The following is a 24,276-nucleotide window of genomic DNA, read 5'->3' as shown; positions in this document are numbered from 1 at the left end:
AAAAATCTGAACTTTTTCGTCTCGTCGCGATGACCAATCCGGGACTGAATATGTAGTGACGTGGAGATGTCTGGAGTTTGACTGAAGATGTGAACATATCCTGTATCTGGTAGCAGCCTGTGAGCAGGACTTATGTCTCTTTTGTCCTTTATTTCACAATCATGACAGAGTTTTTGGAGCGAACAGCAGCACCACAGCTGAGGGGAGCGGACTTTCTTTTTATTTTACGTGCGCGCGCGAATCGTCCTGGAGAGTATTTTACTTATTAACTACAGAGCTGTATAATAAAGCAAATGGTGACTGGTTTCTAAACACAATTATGACAGAGTTTTTGGAGCGAGCAGCAGCCCTACTTGCAGCAGCGGGAGCGGAGCTTTTTCCTTTTCTTTTTTTCTTTACGTGCGCGCGGGAGCGAATCATCTGTAGAGAATATTTTATTAATTAACTATACAGCTGTATAATAAAACAAATGGTGACTGGTTTCTAAACACAATTATGACAGAGTTTTTTTGGGGAAGAGCCAGCTGCAGCAAGCAGCGGAGTTTTTCTTTCTTTTTTTTTTATTGTGTACATGTGCGTGCGTGAACGGGACAGTTGATCTCAAACTGGCTCCTGCAGAGGTGGAAGGACCGCTGAAAGTGGCCGTCACCCAGACACAGCTCCTGCAGCAAATAATGATACTCTCTGTATTGGGAGCTTTCCACAGCAACTCGCTCCATGTGATCAAGGTCCGTCATGTTAGCTTGACTGACAACCGGAGCCGGCGAGTGGAATGGAAGCTCCTCCTATATGATGACGCACCGGGGCGAATTTTCGCAGCGAAAGTCCACCCAAGCAGAGTGACACACCAGGTGAAGGAGGCGCGTCCGTCGCCTGGCGACCCACGCGAATTTGTAGTGTCTGGTTGCGTCCGGTTTGAACGCGGCTTTAGCTTTAGCAAAAAGGAAAGTTTTAAGCCTAATCTTAAAAGTAGAGAGGGTGTCTGTCTCCCTGATCCGAATTGGGAGCTGGTTCCAGAGGAGAAGAGCCTGAAAGCTGAAGGCTCTGCCTCCCATTCTACTCTTAAAAACCCTAGGAACTACAAGTAAGCCTGCAGTCTGAGAGCGAAGCGCTCTATTGGGGTGATATGGTACTATGAGGTCCCTAAGATAAGATGGGACCTGATTATTCAAAACCTTGTAAGTAAGAAGAAGAATTTTAAATTCTATTCTGGAATTAACAGGAAGCCAATGAAGAGAAGCCAATATGGGTGAGATATGCTCTCTCCTTCTAGTCCCTGTCAGTACTCTAGCTGCAGCATTTTGAATTAACTGAAAGCTTTTCAGGGAACTTTTAGGACAACCTGATAATAATGAATTACAATAGTCCAGCCTAGAGGAAATAAATGCATGAATTAGTTTTTCAGCATCACTCTGAGACAAGACCTTTCTAATTTTAGAGATATTGCGCAAATGTAAAAAAGCAGTCCTACATATTTGTTTAATATGCGCATTGAATGACACATCCTGATCAGAAATGACTCCAAGATTTCTCACAGTATTACTAGAGGTCAGGGTAATGCCATCCAGAGTAAGGATCTGGTTAGACACCATGTTTCTAAGATTTGTGGGGCCAAGTACAATAACTTCAGTTTTATTTGAGTTTAAAAGCAGGAAATTAGAGGTCATCCATGTCTTTATGTCTGTAAGACAATCCTGCAGTTTACCTAATTGGTGTGTGTCCTCTGGCTTCATGGATAGATAAAGCTAAAAAAAACAATGAAGATAAAACAATGAAAATTTAAGCAATGCTGTCTAATAATACTGCCTAAGGGAAGCATGTATAAAGTGAATAAAATTGGTCCTAGCATAGAACCTTGTGGAACTCCATAATTAACCTTAGTCTGTGAAGAAGATTCCCCATTTACATGAACAAATTGTAATCTATTAGATAGATATGATTCAAACCACCGCAGCGCAGTGCCTTTAATACCTATGGCATGCTCTAATGTCTGTAATAAAATTTTATGGTCAACAGTATCAAAAGCAGCGCTGAGGTTTAACAGAACAAGCACAGAGATGAGTCCACTGTCTGAGGCCAAAAGAAGATCATTTGTAACCTTCACTAATGCTGTTTCTGTACTATGATGAATTCTGAAACCTGACTGAAACTCTTCAAATAGACCATTCCGCTGCAGATGATCAGTTAGCTGTTTTACAACTCCCTTTCAAGAATTTTTGAGAGAAACAGAAGGTTGGAGATTGGCCTATAATTAGCTAAGATAAGGTCAAGTGATGGCTTTTTAAGTAATGGTTTAATTACTGCCACCTTAAAAGCCTGTGGTACATAGCCAACTAATAAAGATAGACTGATCATATTTAAGATCGAAGCATTAATTAATGGTAGGGCTTCCTTGAGCAGCCTGGTAGGAATGGGGTCTAATAGACGTGTTGATGGTTTGGAGGAAGTAACTAATGAAAATAACTCAGACAGAACAATCGGAGAGAAAGAGTCTAACCAAATACCGGCATCACTGAAAGCAGCCAAAGATAACGATATGTCTTTGGGATGGTTATGAGTATTTTTTTCCTCTAATAGTTAAAATTTTATTAGCAAAGAAAGTCATGAAGTCATTACTAGTTAAAGTTAAAGGAATACTCGGCTCAATAGAGCTCTGACTTTGTCAGCCTGGCTACAGTGCTGAAAAGAAACCTGGGGTTGTTCTTATTTTCTTCAATTAGTGATGAGTAGTAAGATGTCCTAGCTTTACGGAGGGCTTTTTTTTTTATAGAGCAACAGACTCTTTTTCCAGGCTAACTGAAGATCTTCTAAATTAGTGAGACGCCATTTCCTCTCCAACTTACGGGTTATCTGCTTTAAGCTGCAAGTTTGTGAGTTATACCACGGAGTCAGGCACTTCCGATTTAAGGCTGTCTTTTTCAGAGGAGCTACAGCATCCAAAGTTGTCCTCAATGAGGATGTAAAACTAGTGACGAGATAATCTATCTCACTCACAGAGTTTAGGTAGCTACTCTGCCCTGTGTTGGTATATGGCATTGGAGAACATAAAGAAGGAATCATATCCTTAAACCTAGTTATAGCGCTTTCTGAAAGACTTCTACTGTAATGAAACTTATTCTCCACTGCTGGGTAGTCCATCAGAGTAAATGTAAATATTAAGAAATGATCAGACAGAAGGGGGTTTTCAGGGAATACTGTTAAGTCTTCAATTTCCATACCATAAGTCAGAACAAGATCTAAGGTATGATTAAAGTGGTGGGTGGACTCATTTACTTTTTGAGCAAAGCCAATCGAGTCTAACAATAGATTAAATGCAGTGTTGAGGCTATCATTCTCAGCATCTGTGTGAATGTTAAAATTGCCAACTATAATTATCTTATCTGAGCTAAGCACTAAATCAGACAAAAGGTCCGAAAATTCACAGAGAAACTCACAGTAATGACCAGGTGGACGATAGATAACAAATAAAACTGGTTTTTGGGACTTCCAATTTGGATGGACAAGACTAAGAGTCAAGCTTTCAAATGAATTAAAGCTCTGTCTGGGTTTTTGATTAATTAATAAGCTGGAGTGGAAGATTGCTGCTAATCCTCCGCCTCGGCCCGTGCTATGAGCGTTCTGGCAGTTAGCGTGACTCGGGGGTGTTGACTCATTTAAACTAACATTCATCCTGCTGTAACCAGGTTTCTGTAAGGCAGAATAAATCAATATGTTGATCAATTATTATATCATTTACTAACAGGGACTTAGAAGAGAGAGATCTAATGTTTAATAGACCACATTTAACTGTTTTAGTCTGTGGTGCAGTTGAAGGTGCTATATTATGTTATCTTTTTGAATTTTTATGCTTAAATAGATTTTTGCTGGTTATTGGTGGTCTGGGAGCAGGCACCGTCTCTACGGGGATGGGGTATTGAGGGGATGGCAGGGGGAGAGAAGGTGCAGAGAGGTGTGTAATACTACAACTCTCCTTCCTGGTCCCAACCCTGGGTACTCACTGTTTGGAGGATTTAAGAAAATTGGCCAGATTTCTAGAAATGAGAGCTGCTCCATCCAAAGTGGGATGGATGCCGTCTCTCCTAACAAGACCAGGTTTTCCCCAGAAGCTTTGCCAATTATCTATGAAGCCAACCTCATTTTTTGGACACCACTCAGACAGCCAGCAATTCAAGGAGAACATGCGGCTAAACATGTCACTCCCGGTTCGATTGGGGAGGGGCCCAGAGAAAACTACAGAGTCGACATTGTTTTTGCAAAGTTACACACCGATTCAATGTTAATTTTAGTGACCTTCGATTGGAGTAACCGGGTGTCATTACTACCGACTTGAATTACAATCTTACCAAATTTACACTTAGCCTTAGCCAGCAGTTTCAAATTTCCTTCAGTGTCACCTGCTCTGGCCCCAGGAAGACAACTGACTATGGTTGCTGGTGTCTGACAGTGTACAAAGTAATCCCAGTGTATCATCAGGTGGTCACTAACAACCTAAATAAATCTAAATTGTTATGATTTCGGTGTAACATATCCAAGATAACTCCTACAGTTAGTTGGAACTTACCTTCATCAGATCCTTTTTCTTGTCTTTTAAATTTACAATTTTGCACCTTAAGCATCTTTTTAGTTCTGCTACTGTTGCTGCCTTAAATGGTGAGTTAGTAACAGCTCCAGGTACATCCTCTGGGCCCAAATTTTGCTTTAAAGTATCGCACCTCTCTTTGTTTACATGCATGGATGCCGGCTGTAGGAAAAGAGAATAGAGTACAGCGAGACGACACTCCGATTCACTTTATTCAACAGCCACTGGCGTCATTGTAGAAGCACTGCAGCCATCTTAGACTGCTGATAATAACATTAGCATTCAGGACAGTGTAATTTGACATTCCTTTTTTGTCTTGATGGATCATTAATAGGATTTATTTTCATCACAAGCAGAATATTGAAGACACAATGGACAGTCGTCGTGAACGCTGGGACTGTTGTGACTCATAAAATGAGTACAGAAAAGACTTTCAGCTCTTAAAATAAGTGATTCATTTTCTGCTTGCTGACAGTTGAAAAACGCACCCGGCGCAAACACAGAGGAGCTTCTGTAAAAATCTGCAGTTATTCACACGCAATTCCACGATAAGGAATTAAAGTACTTCCAGACGTCTTATATGGATAAGTTTTAATCAAGCTGTGGTTTTTAACTCAACACAATGACAACAGGTCAGATTAAAAACTTCATGTACTCTATGTGCTGCCAACAGGTCAGATTAAAAAGCTTCATTTACTCTGTGTGCCGCCAACAGGTCAGATTAAAAAACTTCATTCACTCTGTGTGCCGTCAACAGGTCAGATTAAAAAACTTCATTTACTCTATGTGCTGCCAACAGGTCAGATTAAAAAGCTTCATTTACTCTGTGTGCCGTCAACAGGTCAGATTAAAAAACTTCATTCACTCTGTGTGCCGTCAACAGGTCAGATTAAAACACTTCATTTACTCTTGTCTCAGAGTGATGCTGAAAAACGAATTCATGCATTTATTTCCTCTAGGCTGGACTATTGTAATTCATTATTATCAGGTTGTCCTAAAAGTTCCCCAAAAAGCCTTCAGTTAATTCAAAATGCTGCAGCTAGAGTACTGACGGGGACTAGAAGGAGAGAGCATATCTCACCCATATTGGCCTCTCTTCATTGGCTTCCTGTTAATTCTAGAATAGAATTTAAAATTCTTCTTCTTACTTATAAGGTTTTGAATAATCAGGTCCCATCTTATCTTAGGGACCTCGTAGTACCATATCACCCCAATAGAGCGCTTCGCTCTCAGACTGCAGGCTTACTTGTAGTTCCTAGGGTTTGTAAGAGTAGAATGGGAGGCAGAGCCTTCAGCTTTCAGGCTCCTCTCCTGTGGAACCAACTCCCAATTCAGATCAGGGAGACAGACACCCTCTCTACTTTTAAGATTAGGCTTAAAACTTTCCTTTTTGCTAAAGCTTATAGTTAGGGCTGGATCAGGTGACCCTGAACCATCCCTTAGTTATGCTGCTATAGACGTAGACTGCTGGGGGGTTCCCATGATGCACTGTTTCTTTCTCTTTTTGCTCTGTATGCACCACTCTGCATTTAATCATTAGTGATCGATCTCTGCTCCCCTCCACAGCATGTCTTTTTCCTGGTTCTCTCCCTCAGCCCCAACCAGTCCCAGCAGAAGACTGCCCCTCCCTGAGCCTGGTTCTGCTGGAGGTTTCTTCCTGTTAAAAGGGAGTTTTTCCTTCCCACTGTAGCCAAGTGCTTGCTCACAGGGAGTCGTTTTGACCGTTGGGGTTTTACATAATTATTGTATGGCCTTGCCTTACAATATAAAGCGCCTTGGGGCAACTGTTTGTTGTGATTTGGCGCTATATAAAAAAATTGATTGATTGATTGATTGACTGTGTGTTTAACTGGTCAGATTAACAAAAAACACTTCATTTACTCTGTGTGCCGCCAACAGGTCAGATTAAAAAATTCATTTACTCTGTGTGCCGCCAACAGGTCAGATTAAAAAATTCATTCACTCTGTGTGCCGCCAACAGGTCAGATTAAAAAACTTAATTTACACTGTGTGCCGCCAACAGGTCAGATTAAAAAATCTAATTTAATCTGTGTGCCGCCAACAGGTCATATTAAAAAACTTCATTCACTCTGTGTGCCGCCAACAGGTCAGATTTAAAAACTTCATTTACTCTGTGTTTAACAGGTCAGATTAACAAAAAAACACTTCGTTTACTCTGTGTTTAACAGGTCAGATTAACAAAAAAAAACTCTTCATTTACTCTGTGTTTAACAGGACAGATTAACAAAAAAACACTTCATTTATTCTGTGTTTAACAACAGGTCAGATTAACAAAAAAACACTTCATTTACTCTGTGTGCCGCCAACAGGTGAGATTAAAACACTTCATTTACTCTGTGTGCCGCCAACAGGTGAGATTAAAACACTTCATTTACTCTGTGTGCCGCCAACAGGTGAGATTAAAAAATTCATTTACTCTGTGTGCCGCCAACAGGTCAGATTAAAAAATTCATTTACTCTGTGTGCCGCCAACAGGTCAGATTAAAAAACTTCATTTACTCTGTGCGCTGTTAACAGGTCAGATTAAAAAACTTCATTTACTCTGTGTGCCGCCAACAGGTCAGATTAAAGAACTTCATTTACTCTGTGTGCCGCCAACAGGTCAGATTAAAGAACTTCATTTACTCTGTGTGCCGCCAACAGGTCAGATTAAAAAACTTCATTTACTCTGTGTGCCGCCAACAGGTCAGATTAAAAAACTTCATTTACTCTGTGTACTGTTAACAGGTCAGATTAAAAAACTTAATTTACTCTGTGCGCTGTTAACAGGTCAGATTAAAAAACTTCATTTACTCTGTGTGCTGCGTCTCCTTCATATGATGTAAACGTTTTTGTTCATTTAAAAAGTTTTAATTCAGGATCTAACAGCAATTCTTCCTGTTTGCTGATTGCGGATTCGTTTATAATGGAAACAGAGATATTAACAGCGTCAGACTCAGACAGAAACACGAATTGCAGTTCAGAAAGCTTGCGCTCTAACGACCAACAGGAAAGCAAAGTAAAGTGTAATATTTCAACGTCAGCTTTGATTTCTGAAGAAGAGTCACAGTGCTGTCAATACATCAGATCATCATTTTATGGATGTGGACAGTTTGTATGAACAGTTTGGTTTGTCTGTGCCGTTTGGGGCTCGTTAAATGAATGTATTACGACCGCCCATGTATTAATGTACTTATTTTACTTATACAAAGTATTAAAGTATGAGGAAAAGACAAAAAAAGTTCATCTCTGCAGCAGCTGTGGTGATCTTGTCTTCTTTTGTCAGCCACATCATGTGGTCTGACCACAGACTGTGTGGGTCTGATGGGTTTAAAACAGTCCAACATGACGGCGGCAGAATGAAGCCATGGGGGAATCTGTTGCTATGGGGCGTTCTAATGAGTGTCGCCTCTTGGTACCATGTTTTCTTTGCTATAAGCATACAGACTAACCCATAATGCATTGTGTGAGAGCTACTTCTAGCATGTGAACTGACACATGCAGTTCAGCTATTATTAATGTCAAACAAAAGCAGCACTAACACATCAACCAAAGGAAACAAGCTTACAGTGGTCTGAAGAGTCAGGAACGGGCACCAGACAAAGAAATGATGATGCATACAAAAAGGTTGATAAATGTGGCCTCAGGTGTCTTCACACCACAGTGAGTGAGTGTTCAAACCCTAGAATGTCGTCCTGCTGGCTGTTTTTTTGTTGTAGTTCTACAATCAGCATGCACTTGACATAAGAAAGAGCTTTTATTTTTTGTTTGTATAAATCATGTCTGTAGTTGTCATTCACATGTATTTATGTAGGCACAATTTGACTGTCTGGCATTTGTTAAAAATGGACTTTGTGTAAATTTGAAGTGAAAACCACAGTGATGCTGCTTTTAAGTACTGAATATCGAGTTGACCAAAAACTCTGTCGATGTGTCATCAATGAATGAGGGGCTTTGTCTGGCAGAATATGGACCTCATTGGCAGCAACTTCTAAAGTCGCGTTCACACTAGGCGCGACGCGAGCGACAGCGGCAACAGATTGCCATGTAATCCCTATGGAAGGACGCGTTGTGGTGCCAAGCCACGCGACTGACACGAATGAAGCGATTTTGAGCGAATGGCGTGTTTGTGGCGCAATATCGCGTTGCTCCGAGTTGAAAAATATGAATTTTTTCATCTTGTTGCGTTGCGATGACCGATCAGGGACTGGATATGTATTGACGTGGAGATGTCTGGAGTTTGACTGAGTTGGATGTGAACATGTCCTGTCTCTGGTAACCAACCTGTGAGCAGGACATATGTCCCTTTTGTCCTTTACTTCACAATTATGAGAGTTTTTGGGGGAAGAGCAAGCAGCAGCCCTGCAGCAGCGGCATCGGACAGTTTTTTTTTTTCATGTGCGTGCGCAAGCGAATCGTCCATGAAGATTATTTTATTTATTAACTACACAGATGTATAATAAAACAAATGGTGACTGGTTTATAAACACAATTACAAAAGAGAGCGAGCAGCAGCGGACAGTTTCTTTTTTTTTTTTTTAAGTTGTTGACGTGCGTGCGTGAATGGGACAGGAGGTCCTCAAACTGGGTCTTGCAGAGGCGGAAGGACCGCTGAAAGCGGCCGTCATCCAGACGCAGCTCCTGCAGCAAATAATGATACTCCCCTAATTGGGAACATCTCATGAGAATGTTGTGAACCTAGGGACGGCGCCGCTGGCGACGTTTGTCAGCTTTCCACAACAATTAAGAGCACAACAACTCGCTCCATGTGATCAAGGTCCGCCATGTTAACTTGACTGACAACCGGAGCCAGCGAGCGGAATGGAAGCTCCTCCTATTTGATGACGCACTGGGGCGAATTTTCACAGCGGGCGATGGTGGCACATCCGTCCCATGGTGTGCGAATTTGTGGCGTCACGTCGCACCCGGTGTGAACGCGGCTTAAGACTCAGTGGCAAGCAGCACCGCAGGACAACAGCAAGGCTGAAGTTACTGGTTAAATGTACACTTGGTCAGTTTGGGTTTCTTTACATTTAGTGAAATAAACATGCACGTTTACCTCTGTAGGGATCCAGACTACGTGACCAGATACATTTCATTGCATGTTCCACCTTTCAGCGGTGAAAAGAAGCTTGCCCCGTATAACTGCATTGTTCAGCCCATGATGTTGCTCATCTTCCAAATCAACAGTGTCCTTTAAATTAATTTTGTCCCATGTGAAAAGAGGAACCTAAAAACATCTAAAAATAGAGCCCAGGTTGAAAAATGTTAAATCTCCCCTTTAATTAAATAACCCTAATTTTACTCCGTTACAATTTGATCAACAATCAGCATCATGTTGTTGATAAAAACACCCCCTAAATTGAGAACTCTAAAGCACACCACCCACACCAAACAGACTCAGCATTTCAGTAGTAGTAGTAGTAGTAGTAGTAGTATACCATTTGTGGAAATGCAGACGGCCTGGTCCCTCTGAAGCGATTCAGCCTCTGTCATGTTGTCCACACACACGCCCAGACTGTCCCTGCCATCCACCTGACCCACAGCAGAGATCCTGAGTGCACACACGTACACACGTACATACACAAAACAATTCATCACTCTGATGGCAGGTATAGCAAATATCCCAGCACCAACCATGAACATAACAGAGTTGCACAAGAGCACTGCTCATTTCTGGCCTCGCTGTCCTTCACTTGCAAGAAAAAAAACATTTCAGACCTTAGACCTTCACGAGGCAAAACAAAAACAGAAAAACTAATCTAAATACAAAAACGTAACATCTATTTGGGTACGGCCTGTCAGGCTGAGCTCAGCTATCAATCAGCCACACAACCTGCATGCATTTATCCCTTTAAAGGGTAGGATTACTCCATATGGAATGTAAGTGTACCATTTATATCAATTACCTACAGTGAGGAAAATAAGTATTTGAACACCCTGCGATTTTGCAAGTTCTCCCACTGAGAAATCATGGAGGGGTCTGAAATTTTCATCTTAGGTGCATGACCACTGTGAGACAATCAAAAAAAAAAAAAAAAAAAATCCGGAAATCACAATGTATGATTTTTTAAATAATTTATTTGTATGTTACTGCTGAAAAATAAGTATTTGAACACCTGTGAAAATCAATGTTAATATTTGGTCCAGTAGCCTTTGTTTGCAATTACAGAGGTCAAACGTTTCCTGTAGTTTTTCACCAGGTTTTGCACACTGCAGCAGGGATTTTGGTCCACTCCTCCACACAGATCTTCTCTAGATCTTTCAGGTTTGGAGTTTCAGCTCCCTCCAAAGATTTTCTATTGAGTTCAGGTCTGGAGACTGGCCAGGCCACTCCAGGACCTTGAAATACTTCTTACGGAGCCCCTCCTTAGTTGCCCTGGCTGTGTGTTTGGGGTCATTGTCATGCTGGAAGACCCAGCCATGACCCATCTTCACTGCTCTTACTGAGGGAAGGAGGTTGTTTGCCAAAATCTCACAATACATGAACCCATCCATCCTCCCTTCAATACGGCGCAGTCGTCCTGTCCCCTTTGCAGAAGAGCACCCTCAGAGTATGATGTTTCCACCCCCATGCTTCACGGTTGGGATGGTTTTCTTGGGGTTGTTCTCATCCTCTAAAAGGTAAGTGGAGTTGATTCCAAAAAGCTCTATTCTGGTCTCATCTGACCACATGACCTTCTCCCATCCCTCCTCTGGATCATCCAGATGGTCACTGGTGAACTTCAAACAGGCCTGGACATGTGCTGGCTTGAGCAGGGGGACCTTGCTGCCCTGCAGGATTTTAAACCATGACAGCATCATGTGTTACTAATGTAATCTTTGTGACTGTGGTCCCAGCTCTCTTCAGGTCATTGACCAGGTCCTCCTGTGTAGTTCTGAGCTTTCTCAGAATCATCCTTACCTCACAAAGTGAGATCTTGCATGGAATCCCAGACCAAGGGAGAGTGACAGTCATCTTATGTTTATTCCACTTTCTAATGAATAATCAGAACAGTTGTTGTCGTCTACCAAGCTGCTTGCCTGTTGTCCTGTAGTCCATCCCAGCCTTGTGCAGGTCTACAGTTTTGTCCCTGGTGTCCTTAAACAGCTCTTTGGTCTTGGCTGTGGTGGACAGGTTGGAGTGTGATTGATTGAGTGTGTGTACAGGTGTCTTTTATACAGATAAGTTCAAATAGGTGCAATTAATACAGGTAAAGAGTGCAGAATAAGAGGGCTTCTTAAAGAAAAATTAACAGGCCTGTGTGAGCCAGAATTGTTGCTGGCTGGTAGGTGTTCAAATACTTATTTGCAGCAGTAACATACAAATAAAAAAAATAAATAAATAAAAAAATCAAAAAAAAAAATCATACATTGTGATTTCCAGATTTTTTTTTTTTTTTTTAAGATTATGTCTCTCAAAGTGGACATGCACCTAAGATGAACATTTCAGACCCCTCCATGATTTCTAAGTGGGAGAACTTGCAAAACCGCAGGGTGTTCAAATACTTATTTTCCTCACTGTATATTATAATAGCCAAGTGGCCTCTGTGTGCGTGTATGCATGTGTATGGCTTTGATCGTGGAAAAACTGGGGAGAGTTGACATTTGCCATTTGGTATGCTTATGTATTTATTGTGAGTTAAGGATGAACACGGCGAAAATGGAAAGTTGATAGGATCAATATTTTTGGAGAAATTAGCTATATTAGCTAACAACAGTGACAAATGGATGTTGTGCTGCAATGCACCATGGGAGTTCAGGGTTTTAAATGTTTTTGTGGTTCATGTTAATTTAACAGTGTTAGTGTTATCGATTTATTGTGTTTTGGTAGTTCAGTTTGTTTAGCTAATGTCAGGTTGCCGTTACCGTGAGTGAGAAGTATAGTGCATTCAATGTCTTCCACCATTTAGTAAGGTTCATTGTAATTACATACGTTAAAAATAAATGGATGACACAAGAAAATGAAAACACTTATTTCCATTGTGGTTTAAAAAGTCAAATGACAAAACAGAATAATAAAATAAAATTATAACAACAACAATGGTGTGTATATGATAGCAAGAACTTAAACAATTTATGAATACATTAAGACAGTAAATTAAAAAAATTACATAATTAACAGAAAACAAAAGAGCTGAGTTCGTCTTCTAAAAACTGTTGAGGTCTAATGGGTAGGGTTCTAAAAACATTCTGGACTCACACGTCATTCCAACTGATTATGGAAACTTTGCATAATTTATTACCACCCTTAAAAAATGTCAGCTAACTATTTTATAAACACTATACAATCTAGTGCCTGTGAATCCCCACGGGCAACACGCTAGTATCCACGTAATGATTCTGTATGGAATTGTTCCAATGCAAACCACAATATTATCAAAAGTAAATTATACCTTCAGATCCTTCAAATTTTATGCAACTGTAAAAAAAAACAAAAAAAAAACAAAAAACGATTATAAGTTTCACACAAGCATATAAACAGGAGAGAACTGACTTGGAAATAAAACCATAAACAGACAATTCTCACACCACAATGGAAAAAGAAGGGAAACATAAGCTTTTTTTATTTATTTGATTAACATATTGTACTATGACAGAAACTTGAAATTATATTTGTTAAGCTTATTAAGAAAAATAGAAATATTTTTAATCTTACTGAAACTTTGAAAACCTTTTCAGTAATATCAACATGAGGCCCGTGCGTGAGCCCCAACCCCAGGCCTGGCTCAAGGGTGGGGCCCCGGCTCTGCCATACCGGGCGACGTCTCGGTCCTTGATTTTTTACTGGTCATGGAGGTTCTGAACTGCCCTTAGTCTGACCCGTCGCCTAGGACCTGTTTCCCTTGGGAGACCCTACAAGGGGCACAAAGCCCCCAACAACAAAGCTCCTAGGATCATCCGGGTACGCAAACTCCCCACCACGATAAGGTGGCAGCTAGTGGATGAAAATCAGCACCTCCAAATGTGAGGCCATGGTTCTCGACCGGAAAAAGGTGCTTTGCCCTCTTCAGGTCGGTGGAGTGTCCTTGCCTCAAGTGGAGGAGTTTAAGTATCTTGAGGTCTTGTTCACGAGTGAGGGACGGATGGAGCGTGAGATCGATAGACGGATCGGTGCAGCATCTGCAGTGATGCGGTCGCTGTATCGGACCATCGTGGTGAAGAGAGAGCTGAGTAGGGCGGCAAAGCTCTCAATTTATCGATCGATCTACGTTCCGATCCTCACCTATGGTCATGAGATTTGGCTCATGACCGAACTAACGAGATCGCGAGTACAAGCGGCCGAGATGAGTTTCCTCTGCAGGGTGGCTGGGCGCTCCCTTAGAGATAGGGTGAGGAGCTCGGAGTCGAGCCGCTGCTCCTCCACGTCAAAAGGAGTCAGTTGAGGTGGCTCGGGCATCTTTTCCGGATGCCCCCTGGACGCCTCACTGGAGAGGTGTTCTGGGCACGTCCCATTGGGAGGAGGCCCCGGGGAAGACCCAGGACACGCTAGAGAGTCTACATCTCTCGGCTGGCTTGGGAACGCCTTGGGGTTCCCCCAGAGGAGCTGGGGGAGGTGTGTGTGGATCTGGAGGTCTGGGCAGCTTTGCTTGAGCTGCTGCCCCCGCGACCCGACTCCGGATAAAGTGGAAGAAAATGAATGGATGGATGGATGTTTAACTGTGTACACTCATGACATTGTGCACGTACTTGAAAGTCAGGGTCAGGCCACAGAAGTAGGTGGGCACTTTGGAGTAGAGGACGGGACAGCGTGACAGGGACGAGTCGCTCCGCATGGCGATGTTTCTTCTACTGCTGAGGATGTAGCCCTCAGTACCTGGACACCATTCTAAAAGATCACACACACACACACACACACACACACACACACATACACATACACACACACACACACACATACACATACACACACACACACACACACACACACACACACACACACACACACACACACACACACACACACACACACACACACACACACACACACACACTTAAGGACCTGAAGAACTATTATATTAACATTTATCAACATAAAATAAAAAGATTTATAACTTTGCAAAACAACAGGTATTTTGTTTGCTCACACAAAATCTGCAATGTACTTAGATGTGGATACTTGTGTACTTGAGTGTACCAGCACCTGGGGGTGCTGGTACAAAATTTGGACAGTGCACCGACTTCTCTTTTTCCTATGAAGGCTGTATGTTGTACAGGCTTGTTACCAGGACAACATACAACCCAGCTGTATGACAAACAAATTACATAAAATAAAACAAAACAAATAAAACAAACAGATTAAATACATCACAGACAGTCCAACAAAGCAATGACATTCATACCCATGATGAGTGTATGTGGTCTGAACCTAACTTATTGAGACTGAACAACTTGACTTGAATATAAGTGAAGCAGTGTTTCTGTCTGAAATTTACTCATTCATTCTTTTTCTCTGCCTACTTACTCCAATCCAGTCATGGGTCACAGGGGGGCTGGTGCCAACCCCAGCTGTCATTGGACATGAGACGGGGTTACACCTTGGACAGGACGCCAGTCTATCACAGGGCCACATACAGTGGTATGCAAAGGTTTGGGTGCCCCTGATAATTCTCATGATTTTCTTTTATAAATCATTAGTTGTCTGGATCAGAAATTTTAGTTAATTATATCATATAGCAGACAAACACACTGATATTTGAGAAGTGAAATGAAGTTTCTAGTATTTACAGTATTTTCTAGTATTTGCAATAATTATTTAAATAAAATTAGGCAGGTGCATAAATTTGGGCACCCTTGTAATTTTATTGATTTGAATACATTTCTCACTAATTATTGGAACACAAATTTGCATTGGAAAATCATTAAAATTATCAGGGGTGCCCAAACCTTTGCATACAACTGTATACTGTAGACAGACAACTCATTCATGCTGGCACACACACACAGCCATGGTCAATTTAAAGTCACCAATCCACATGTCTTTGGAAGCGGGAGAAAGCTGGAGCACCGAGAGAAAACCCAAGAAAACATGGGGAGAACATAAACTCCACACAGAAAAAAACAGGAGGAAAGCGAACCCAGAACCTTCTTGCTGTGAGGCAACAGTGCTAACCACTAACCCACCGTGCTGCCAGTCTCAATTTTAGACCCCCCCCCCCACACACACACACACACACCCCCCACAAAATACATTTTAGAAATAAAGGAAGCTTTCCAAATATGCCAGTGAAGTAAATTGAAGTATTTAAATTTGAACATTAAGTATTTAGTAGTGATAATAACTTCTATTAAATATTATTAGTACAGTATTTTGACCAGAATGTCCAGAATTGTCTCTGATTGTGTGAAATGATGTTCAGAAATAAATCTTATGGCGTATCATGCATGGAACAAACGGTATGGACACAACTGCAAATTCACACAACAGAGTTCAAAAAGAGGTTTAACAGTATAAGAGACAGGAGGACAGTACATGTGTGGTCCAGCAGCGTGGCAGAGACAGCACAGACAGACAGGCTGAGGCTTCATCAAAATACACAGTGTTTGGGCTATCAGAGGCAAGACAAACTTCAGGTCAAAAATAGGCAAAGTCAAAATACCAACAAGCAAAACAGGACAAAACAAAGCATGGGACGGAGGCTGGAAAGTGACACGAAATCAACAATCTGGCAGTGAACTGAGACTCTGAGGGATTAAATAAAGATACTGATACACAATTTGGTGAAAGGAAGCAGGAAATGCTTTTTAATTTTCATTTACTTTATTCTTCGTGATATGGACAGTTTTACCCACCGTGTGGTGCCAGTGTGGTGGCTCCTATCTGTGGAACGCTCCAGGGGCTCCACTCAGTATGACCCTCCCCGCGGGCGCAGACCCTAAACAGATAATCGGTGTGGGGATCCAGGTGGAGTACCAGGAACTCACACTCCCGTCCAATGTAAGCATCCTCGTACTGGACCACATTGTTGTCACACTGCCGGTACTGCAACCAATAATCTGCCACTGCAAAGTCATCATCCACCTACACACAACCACACAATTACTCAACAAAACCAGAGTACATACAGACAAACACAACTGGGTGCACCAATAATACAGTCGTGTTCAAAATAATAACAGCATCGGGAACACGGCACATTCAATTCCAACTGAAAACATTAAGACAAATGTATCAAATTTATTATCACTTTACAGAATCAATCAATTGATCAATTTTCCTTCATGTTTTGATTTGGAACAGAATGGGCAGTGTGTTCCCAATGCATTTGTGTGTAGGAAAATAAAATCTATTTTAAGGATTTTTGAGCTTTACTCTTTTAAACACACTTATTACTTTTAAACACAACTGTACCTTTTCTCTTCTGGTATGATGAAGCCTATCACTCACTCTCAATACCCTGCTTATGTGTTTTAGGTTCAGGTGACTTTATTTGTACCTGTAGGTAGATTTGACTTTTAAGATGACAGTTTTAAGTTTTTAAAAATTATGTTCACTGTGTGAAAGTCAATGGACCTCATGTAGGAAACACTAATACTAACTGATTCATTCCTAAAGGGGTGTATGAGTATGAGTGACTTAGGAAAACACCTGGCCCGTATTCATGAAGCAACTCAAAGTCCTCTCAAAGAGCTCCTAACTTAGCCTAAAATTTCCTGGCAAGGAATCTTAGCCTAACAGTGAGCCAGCAGGTGTCTGAGAGCAAGTCTGAGCAAGGAGGGGACAGAAACTCCTATCTTTGTGAGGAGGCAGGGTTGACCCCGTTGCTAGGTATGACGTAGTCCTCTAAGAGCTGTATTCTGCCCTCCTAGTCATGAATGGACTGTGAAATCAACCGATCATATAAGCTGAATGGCATTAAGATGTGAAATCATGAGGATAACTTCGTTATGATGATGAAACTCAGCAAAATTAAATGAATTGTTACACAGCTTGAAAATGGTTGAACGTACGTCATTCACATGCCAAATATCTATATATTAAAAGCGTGCATGTGTTTATTTACTATGTTCATTGTGAGTACAAAATATAATTGTAAATACGTTCAAATACATGCATGACACAAGAAAGTCAAAACATTTAAGAATGAAGCGGTCCATTTAAGAATCAAATGACAAAATAGAAGTAATAAAAGAAAATAGTATTAATTCTGATAATAATAATAATATTAATATTGTGTATATGATAACAAGAACCTAAACAATTTATAAACACATTAAGATAGTAAATTAACATAAAATAATTACGTAGATCAAGCCGGTAGCGTGTCACTGACTCACTGTCATCCTACATACAGAGAACATCTCTGCTTCCTCTTTGTCTTTTCTGCCATCTCCTCTGTTTAAGACACTCTAAGGCTTCCTAAAAGTCCTCCTCCCTCCTCCTTAGGAGCTCTCTTAAGGCCGAAGGTGTGTTGTGGACAACTTTCATCTTGCCAAAGGAAAATTATAAGAAATGAGGAATTCTAAGAATTTTCTTAGAATAACGTCAGTAGGAGCTATTTTTAACCTTAGGCTCTTCAGGGATACGGGCCCTGGTCTTCATCGATATTCTCCAAGCCTCAACCTCTGTTACAGAGAAATGACACCAATATGGACGTGGCAAATTTTGCAGTTCCTTGAATGGTCACTTGAGGCTGGCTCCAAAAGCGAGTTATTCCCCACAGATCCCCATGTTAAAATGTCCAAAAGACATAAACATGCTTACAGCTTGGTACAATTTTTTTTTGTCTCTATAGCTAATTTCGGCTTTCATGATAACTGTATGGGTGTTGCATTTTTATATAAAAACTTACTCATTAGTTTCACCTATTTAAAACCAAAAAGTAATTAATAACTGGGGCATGACTGCTCTGAATGACAGATATGTGGCACGGTAAGGGCCTGGCTAGCTGCTGTGCACTCAAGCAGGTCAAGCTGACTGTTTGTACTTCCTGAGCAATTTACTACAGATACCTGAGAAAATACAGTTTGTTGTGTGCTTACTCATATCATCAAAGAAGTCAGAGTTCTGGAGTTTTCATTCAGTGAAATTTTAGTATTTTATTTTGGTGGGTCAGCTGAAAAGTTCTACCTCCTATGCAATTATTTCAATAACAAGCAAGGCACTCACATGAATCGCATATGAGCACTTTCACATTAAAGGGTACTCAAAATGTGTCACAGGGGGTCAAAAACATGATAAGTAACATATGACATATGTTACTTATCATACAAGCAAATCCTCATGGGGCTATTCCATAGAGCGCAGTTTCACTTCACTTCCTTCCCACTGTCGCCAAGTGCTTGCTCACAGGGGGTCGTTTTGACCTTTGGGGTTTTTACGTAATTATTGTATGGCCTTGCCTTACAATATAAAGCGCCTTGGGGCAACTGTTTGTTGTGATTTGGCGCTATATAAATAAAATTGAATTGAATTGAATAACAGTTTCGAACTGTTCAAAAATGCCGTTCTGTTTCGCAAAATCATTGTTAGTGTGTGCTAACGTCTGGGTGTTTGTAGTCTTAATGTTTGAACATCGTTAAACGCGGTATTCCTGGTGAGTAATGCTTGAAACTTGTCTGATTGTGCTCCATCGGGGTAAAAATCTGAAGCAGAAGCAGCGTTTGTTGCAGTTCTGAAAGAGGGCAGAGGTCTTTTACTTTTGTTTCCGAGTGGGTTTCCAGGTCTGCGTTTTATAAGCCAGCCTGCTTTGAGGCTGGCTCCATGATGATCGCGTTAGCCTTTTAATCCAGGTTTGCACTTTTGAATCATGAGCGAGTGTAACTGAACAGTGCCCTGTTAAATAGGAGTGCTTTGGTTAAAAAGCAGTAATGTATATATATGCAGGGGTATTCAACTCATTCCAGAAAGGGCTGAGAGGGTGCAGGTTTTCTTTGCAAGCACACACTCCACCAGGTGATTTCATTGATTAACTGATTCCATATGCCCAAGGTGATGTTAACCAGTGAAATCACCTGGTGGAGTGTGTGCTTGCAAAGAAAAGCTGCACCCTCTCGGCCCTTTCTGGAATGAGTTTGAAGAGCCCTGGTATGTGCCATTGGACTCAGACACATTCATCTCTCCAAAAATACCCTTCCTTGTCTAGCTGCACACTTCATTTTGGAGGGGTAAAATTTTTAACAGAGAAGTCACATTTTGCAAAATGCACACTGTTGCAACACTGTATCTAATTTTAACCCTTTTACATATAAATCAGGTATTTTGTAAGGTAACTGTAGAAAGCAATAAATTTGATATGAGTTTTTATCTTTTTCATGTTTTTTGCAGGCTTGTATTGGAGAGGACATTTTTTATGAAATTTCCAAATTTCCAAGGGTGATACAAAGTACATTAGTTGAAAGTACATTAAATAAATGAATGAGATAGTATTGGCAGATGCAGAAGGTTTATAAATACATGTTTGGGCCTGAAAACAGTTTTTATCTTTGGTTTCATTCTATAATACTGGATTTATTTTTCTACTAAGGTTTGCATTTTGAGAGTGTTTACACAAGAGAGAAAAGTGAGAAAATGTTAATGTCTGTTTGAGAAAAATGTATAAAGTGTGTAGTGAGGGGTTTTACAGCCAACATCTATAATAATTGTAAAAAATAACGCTGACTCCTTTGCGGATTTCGCCTATTCCGGGTTATTTTTAGAACGTAACTCCCGTGATAAACGAGGGACCACTGTATTGGTAATAATGTGAAATGGCACAGGTAAAAAGTACTGAACACTTTAAGAAAGTAGGTGTAAAAAGGCATGGAAAGCCAAGACACCAGCTGAAATCCATCAGTAATTAGAAAGCAATCCTGCCCCTTGTCAGCGCAAATTAATATCAGCTGGTTCAGTCCCAACTGATGGTCTATTAAAATGTGTATCATCAAGGTGTCACACAACAAACATCTCATGATGGGTAAAAGCAAAGAGTTCTCTCAAGATCTTCGCAACCTTATTGTTGAAAAACGTACTGATGGTATTGGTTACAGAAGGATTTCTAAACTTCTGTATGTTTCAGTAAGCACTGTGGGGCCACAATACGGAAGTGGAAAGAACATCATTTCATCATAAAATGGCCACGACCAGGTAAACAGACAAGCCTGTGAAACATTGGGAGAATATAGTCTGGTCAGATGAGACCAAAACTGAACTCTTTGGATGTCATAATAAACACCATATGACCTACAGTGAGGTTTGGAGGTTGGAACATCATGGTTTGGGGTGGTTTTTCAGCATCCAGCACTGGCAAACTTCATAAAATTGAAGGAAGGATGACATTCCAGCAAGAGAATGATCCCAAACACACAGCCAAGGAAACTCTCAGTTGGTTTCAGAGAACGAAAAGAAAGCTGCTAGAATGGTCCAGCCAATCACCTGACTTGAATCCATGGAAAGAACTAAAGGTCAGAGTTCACAGAAGAAGTATTGACCCCCAAAATGTGAATCTGCTGCAAACTGTGAATTATATGTAAACTGTGAATACTGAGGGGAAAAAAAATAAAATCTCACAAAACGTGCTGCACGCACATTTCGCAAAATGTGAATATCTTCACGATATGTCTCATGTTTCGCACATATTCATGGTCGTACGTTTCGCATTCCTCCAGGAACACCTTAGGGGAACATCCCCAATTTGTGTCCAATCACAGTGCACAGCCTTTCTGTGTAGGCTCTCAGTTGTCCAGGCGGTTTCCATAGTAGAGAAGTTTGAATCTTCGACTGGACTGGGTTGCTTGACGTGAGGACGTTTCGCTTCAAATCGCAGAAGCTTCCTCAGCTAAAATTCTTGCTCTGGTGGTCAGACTTCTGTCTTGACTCTTGTAGAGAAGAATAATCAAGAAGCCACAAAAGCTGGAGTTTTAAACCTAACCAGACCCCTCCTACCGAGCGGCAGACTACTATAGGCTAGTGACTAAACAATAGCTCTAATCAGCACCTATTGTGCTCTAGTTAGCATGCTAACTAGAGCACAATAGGACAAGCACAAAACGGCAATATTTGCATATAATGATGCTGAAAAAAAGGTGAAAGTCATCACAGACTACTAGAACAAATTTCTTAACACACTTTCATTGTAAAGATAACTATAAAAGTGTGAAATTTCCCCTTTTTTCTGTTTTTCATACAATATGATCAAAGGACATAAGTGCCCGTAGTCTAAAAATCACCTTAATACATGATGCTAAAATGTATTTACGGTCAATTCCTTCAAAGGCCAAGCTGGATTTTTCACGGTGTTAGGTTTAACTACTTATAAATATTCATTGTATGAATGTTTTAGCTGCATCATACAACCCCTGGCAAAAATTATGGAATCACCGGCCTCGGAGGATGTTCATTCAGTTGTTTAATTTTGTAGAAAAAAGCAGATCACAGACATGAAACAAAACTAAAGTCATTTCAAATGGCAACTTTATGGCTTTAAGAAACACTATAAGAAATCAGGAAAAAAAATTGTGGCAGCCAGTAATGGTTACTTTTTTAGACCAAGCAGAGGGGAAAAAAATATGGAATCACTCAATTCTGAGGAAAAAATTATGAAATCATGAAAAACAAAAGAACACTCCAACACATCACTAGTATTTTGTTGCACCACCTCTGGCTTTTATAGCAGCTTGCAGACTCTGAGGCATGGACTTAATGAGTGACAAACAGTACTCTTCATCAATCTGGCTCCAACTTTCTCTGATTGCTGTTGCCAGATCAGCTTTGCAGGTTTGAGCCTTGTCATGGACCATTTTCTTCAACTTCCACCAAAGATTTTCAACTGGATTAAGATCCAGACTATTTGCAGGCCATGACATTGACCCTATGTGTCTTTTTGCAAGGAATGTTTTCACAGTTTTTGCTCTATGGCAAGATGCATTATCATCTTGAAAAATGATTTCATCATCCCCAAACATCCTTTCAATTGATGGGATAAGAAAAGTGTCCAAAATATCAACGTAGACTTGTACATTTATTGATAATGTAATGACAGCCATCTCCCCAGTGCCTTTACCTGACATGCAGCCCCATATCATCAATGACTGTGGAAATTTACATGTTCTCTTCAGGCAGTCATCTTTATAAATCTCATTGGAACGGCACCAAACAAAAGTTCCAGCATCATCACCTTGCCCAATGCAGATTCGAGATTCAGCACTGAATATGACTTTCATCCAGTCATCCACAGTCCACGATTGCTTTTCCTTAGCCCATTGTAACCTTGTTTTTTTCTGTTTAGGTGGTAATGATGGCTTTTGTTTAGCTTTTCTGTATGTAAATCCCATTTCCTTTAGGCGGTTTCTTACAGTTCGGTCACAGACGTTGACTCCAGTTTCCTCCCATTCGTTCCTCATTTGTTTTGTTGTGCATTTTCGATTTTTGAGACATATTGCTTTACGTTTTCTGTCTTGACGCTTTGATGTCTTCCTTGGTCTACCAGTATGTTTGCCTTTAACAACCTTCCCATGTTGTTTGTATTTGGTCCAGAGTTTAGACACAGCTGACTGTGAACAACCAACATCTTTTGCAACATTGTGTGATGATTTATCCTCTTTTAAGAGTTTGATAATCCTCTCATTTGTTTCAATTGACATCTCTCGTGTTGGAGCCATGATTCATGTCAGTCCACTTGGTGCAACAGCTCTCCAAGGCGTGATCACTCATTTTTAGATGCAGACTAACGAGCAGATCTGATTTGATGCAGGTGTTAATTTTGGGGATGAAAATTTACAGGGTGATTCCATAATTTATTCCTCAAAATTGAGTGAGTCCATATTTTTTCCCTCTGCTTGGTCTAAAAAGTAACTGTTACTGACTGCCACAATTATTTTTCCTTGATTTCTTAGTGTTTCTTAAAGCCAGAAAGTTCCCATTTGAAATGACTTTAGTTTTGTGTCATGTCTGTGATCTGCTTTTTTTGTACAAAATTAAACAACTGATTGAACATCCCCCGAGGCCGGTGAATCCATAATTATTGCCAGGGGTTGTATCATTGCTGATAAGTTTTTAAAAAATATAAAATTCACATTAAACAAATATATTGCACATCTCAACATAAAAAAAACAAACAACATATTGTAGACAAAAAGTAATTATATTTAATTTATTACATTTAAGTAATTACATAAGCCAGTCAACATGTTGTGAAATACGTATACAACCACCATATAAATAGTATGATTGAGAGAAACTTATAATATTTTGCAAATGGATACCTTTTTTTTTTTTTTTTTTTTTTTTACAAAAAATGTAATAAGAACTGTAAACAGCAGTGTACAGGTAATATGAATGTACAGCTAATGATCGGTGATATGTGCAGTTAAGAGAACACAGGCCAAACTGAAAATGTGCACGTGAAAGCTCATGAAAATTAAGACTGACGTTGACACAGAACCTTTGGTAATGATCCTCCACCGCCCCACCACTTGTTTTTATTTTTTTCCTGGAGATAGGGTTTGCAATCAAGACTTCCTGAAGTAACTGACCTGTAAACTACTTAAACCAAAAGAGAATATATATCATGAATAACATTCACGTTTTGCGACTTACGTTTTGCAAGACCTGTGGTTCACGTTTTGTGGGATATTTTACTCAGTTTGCAGCAAAATTATTAAGGATTTGCGGATATTCATGGTTTACGCAAATTTCTGTTAATGGTTTACGAATAATTCAAGATTTGCAGCAGATTCATGTTTTGGGGGTCAACAAGAGGTCCACGAAACCTTCAAATTTTGAAGACTGTGTGGAAGAA

At 40.4% G+C, this 24,276-nt stretch overlaps 1 protein-coding gene across 3 annotated transcripts in view; it reads right to left on the bottom strand.

Annotated features, from left to right (window-relative positions):
• Positions 1-24,276, bottom strand: part of crlf3 (cytokine receptor-like factor 3) — a 120,290-nt gene that overhangs the window by 5,734 nt on the left and 90,280 nt on the right. For all 3 annotated transcript variants that reach the window (XM_034190783.1, XM_034190785.1, XM_034190784.1), the window contains exons 6-8: positions 16,352-16,580; positions 14,249-14,387; positions 10,021-10,133 (exon numbers count right to left, since the gene is read on the bottom strand). In XM_034190783.1, coding sequence (XP_034046674.1) covers positions 10,021-10,133; positions 14,249-14,387; positions 16,352-16,580 — 481 coding nt within the window. The remainder of the gene's footprint in view (positions 1-10,020; positions 10,134-14,248; positions 14,388-16,351; positions 16,581-24,276) is intronic.

Source organism: Thalassophryne amazonica, chromosome 16 (assembly GCF_902500255.1).
Source record: "Thalassophryne amazonica chromosome 16, fThaAma1.1, whole genome shotgun sequence".
NCBI lineage: Eukaryota > Metazoa > Chordata > Actinopteri > Batrachoidiformes > Batrachoididae > Thalassophryne > Thalassophryne amazonica.
Note: the sequence above shows the minus strand (reverse complement) of the source record. Positions and strands in the feature narration are given on the sequence as shown.